Source organism: Mandrillus leucophaeus, unplaced genomic scaffold (genome assembly GCF_000951045.1).
Source record: "Mandrillus leucophaeus isolate KB7577 unplaced genomic scaffold, Mleu.le_1.0 Scaffold162, whole genome shotgun sequence".
Lineage (NCBI taxonomy): Eukaryota > Metazoa > Chordata > Mammalia > Primates > Cercopithecidae > Mandrillus > Mandrillus leucophaeus.
Genome location: NW_012101610.1, coordinates 2,430,604 through 2,432,862, shown reverse-complemented (window position 1 = coordinate 2,432,862; position 2,259 = coordinate 2,430,604). Strand labels below are relative to the sequence as shown.

At 44.2% G+C, this 2,259-nt stretch overlaps 1 protein-coding gene across 1 annotated transcript in view; it reads left to right on the top strand.

The window, feature by feature from the left end:
• COQ7 (coenzyme Q7 homolog, ubiquinone (yeast)) overlaps window positions 1–2,068 on the top strand; it is a 24,895-nt gene extending 22,827 nt beyond the window's left edge. Inside the window, exons 4-5 of the mRNA XM_011976101.1 lie at window positions 1,084–1,152; window positions 1,845–2,068. Of these exons, the coding sequence (XP_011831491.1) occupies window positions 1,084–1,152; window positions 1,845–1,922 (147 nt within the window). The 3' untranslated portion in view covers window positions 1,923–2,068. The remainder of the gene's footprint in view (window positions 1–1,083; window positions 1,153–1,844) is intronic.
• The last annotated feature ends 191 nt before the right edge of the window (window positions 2,069–2,259 follow it).

Sequence of the window (2,259 nt, the reverse complement as noted above, 5' to 3'; positions counted from 1 at the left end):
GGACCTCAGGTGATCCGCCCGCCTTGGCCTCCCAAAGTGCTGGGATTACAGGCGTGAGCCACCGCTCCTGGCCTTTTTTTTTTTTAAGAGATGGGGTCTCACCATGTTTTCCAGGCTGGTCTTGAACTCTTGGGCTCCGGTGATCCTCTCTCCTCGGCCTCCCAAAGTGCTGGAATTATAGGCATGAGCCACCACATCTGGCCAGAACCCTTGTCTCTTGAGCCCTGTCCCGTTCACTTTTATTTTTAATTTTTTGAATTTTTTGTAGAGACAGTGTCTCTCTCTGTTGCCCAGATTGGTTTTGAACTTCTGGGCTCAAGTGATCCTCCTGCCTCGGCCTCCCAAAGTGCTGAGATTACAGGTGTGAGCCACACCACCTAGTGCTGTTCATTTTTTTTTTTTTTTTGAGATGGAGTCTCGTTCTGTCAGTGCAGTGGTCTCCACCTGCACTGCAGCCTCCGCCTCCTGGGTTCCAGCAATTCTCCTGCCTCGGCGTCCCAGGTAGCTGGGATTACAGGAACATACCACCATGCCCAGCTAATTTTTGTATTTTTAGTAGAGATGGGGGTTCACCATGTTGACCAGCTGGTCTCGAACTCCTGACCTCAGGTGATCCTCCTGCCTTGGCCTCCCAAAGTGCTGGGATTACAGGCGTGAACCACCGCACCCTGCCCACTTCTTTATCATTGGTAGATTCTGAGCAGATGCTGTGAGCAGGAACCCTTTAGATTAAATAAATGAATAGATATCCTGAGATAATTTTCCACAGCAAATAAGGGAACTGTTTAGTTTTTTAGAGTCTAAATCTGAGGTTGGCAAACTATGGCCTGTGGCCAGCCACCTGTTTCTTTAAATAAACTTCTGTTGGAACACAAGCATGTCCATTTGCTTGTCTCCCGCTGCTTTTCTGGTTACAGTGGCAGAGTTGGGTAGTTGGGACAAAGTATTTACTCCCTGGCCCTTTAGAGGAAAAGCTGGCCTCCCTGTCTTAGGCCATAATAAGAGGCTTTAGCCTCCAAAATGAAATGGAACAGTAGGAGAGTTGGAAGGCTAACTTGCTTTGGTGTCTTTTTATTTAACCAGGTGATAAAGAAATTTCGGGATGAAGAGCTTGAGCACCATGACACAGGCCTTGAACATGATGCCGAATTGGTAGGGCCCTACTGTTACCTGTTCTGCTTTGGGACTCCTTATTTGGGAGGTTGAGGTTTCTGTTCCCAGAAGAATAAATTTTAAAGCGACAGCCAAAAGGAGAGAAAACCAATGATGTTGCTTTGACAAAAAGCAAGGAAATGCGTTATTGCTCCAGATTGGGAATCTCCTTTCATGCATTATCCCTTCTCGTTTTCCCCAGGAATGTTTTTTTTTTTTTGAGACAGTCTCACTCTGTCGCCCATGTTGGAGTGCAGTGGTGCAGTCTTGGCTCACTGCAGCCTCTGCCTTCCGGGTTCAAGCAATTCTCCTGCCTCAGCCTCCCGAGTAGCTGGGATTATAGGTGCACACTGCCATGCCTGGCTAATTTTTGTATTTTTTGTTTTTAGTAGAGACCGAGTTTTCGCTTTTTTGGCCAGGGTGGTCTCGAACTCCTGATCTCAGATGATTTGCCCGCCTTGGCCTCCCAGGAGCTTCATTTCCTTTTCTGTGAGAATCTGGATGACTCCAATGCTTTGGCAGTAGCAGAGGCATTCCAACATTTTGAATAGCTTTCTTCGAAACTAAAATAAATTGTTCCTTAGATCTATTTTTTATCCCGAGAAATCCAAAGCCTGCCCTGCCAGCCCTGAATCTTACAACCAAAAATGAGCACAAAACATGTTTCTTTGTTTGCTTATTGTTTTTAACAGGCTCCAGCCTATGCCGTCCTGAAGAGCGTTATCCAAGCTGGATGCAAAGTGGCGATATATTTATCAGAAAGATTGTAAAGTGTGTCCAGTTATGCCTGCCTATAAAAGATGACAGTAATTTACCAAGGGACATTTGCAGAGAAACAAGTGTACAGTTATCATTGTACTTTTGTGCAATGTGAATTTTGTTAATTAAATTATAGGGTTTCTTTTTTAAAAAAAAACAACAAAACTGCAGTGTTGATTTTTCTCTGGGTTGTGTTTTCTGCTATGAGACCGACAGGTCACCAGCCTTGTTCAAGTCACAGCAAACGAAGCTGAACCTTGTTTGGTCTCATACTTAATTTTCTTTTATATACATGTTTTTCTTTTACATATGTGTGTTTGTGTGTGTGTGTATATATATATATATATA